This window comes from Cynoglossus semilaevis, unplaced genomic scaffold, assembly GCF_000523025.1.
Source record: "Cynoglossus semilaevis isolate Cse_v1.0 unplaced genomic scaffold, Cse_v1.0 C18838549, whole genome shotgun sequence".
Lineage (NCBI taxonomy): Eukaryota > Metazoa > Chordata > Actinopteri > Pleuronectiformes > Cynoglossidae > Cynoglossus > Cynoglossus semilaevis.
Window position 1 is genome coordinate 1 of NW_007593034.1, and position 520 is coordinate 520.

At 58.1% G+C, this 520-nt stretch overlaps 1 protein-coding gene across 1 annotated transcript; it reads left to right on the forward strand.

Moving 5' to 3' along the window:
- Nucleotides 1-68: 68 nt before the first annotated feature.
- On the forward strand, nucleotides 69-490 carry LOC103399684 (acetylcholine receptor subunit delta-like; the record flags this gene model as incomplete). The annotated part of the gene is made up of 2 exons (XM_008338333.2): nucleotides 69-183; nucleotides 258-490. Coding segments are annotated over 2 exons (348 nt in total), but the record flags the coding sequence as incomplete, so codon positions are not given.
- Nucleotides 491-520: the final 30 nt, after the last annotated feature.

Genomic DNA, 520 nt, shown 5'->3' on the forward strand with positions numbered 1-520 from the left:
CACACACACACACACACACGTCCAGCAGTGAAACGGACAGACAGAGGACTCCTGGTTCTTGTCCTCAGGTATCTGATGTTCATCATGGTCCTGGTCACTGTGGTGGTCCTCAACTGCGTGGTGGTCCTCAACCTGCACTTCAGGACGCCCAGCACGCACGTCATGACCAACTGGACCAAGAGGGTACAGCACACACTCAGCAGGCAGTGGTGGATTACCATCAACGACAGCAGTTTGACTCTTCTTCCCTCCTTCAGTTCTTCCTGGAGCGTCTGCCTCGGATCCTCAGGATGTCCCAGCCGGCTGACGCGGAGCCTCCCTGGGACGGAGCTCTGCAGCGGCGCTCCAGCTCCGTGGGCTACATCGCAGCAGCAGAGGAATATTACACCGTCAAGTCTCGCAGCGAGCTGATGTTTGAGAAACAGTCGGTGAGACACGGACTGAGGACCAGAGCCACACATGCTGCAGGTGGGCGTCCTCCCCACCGGGGGTCAGATATGAGCCGTGTGAACCACGAGAA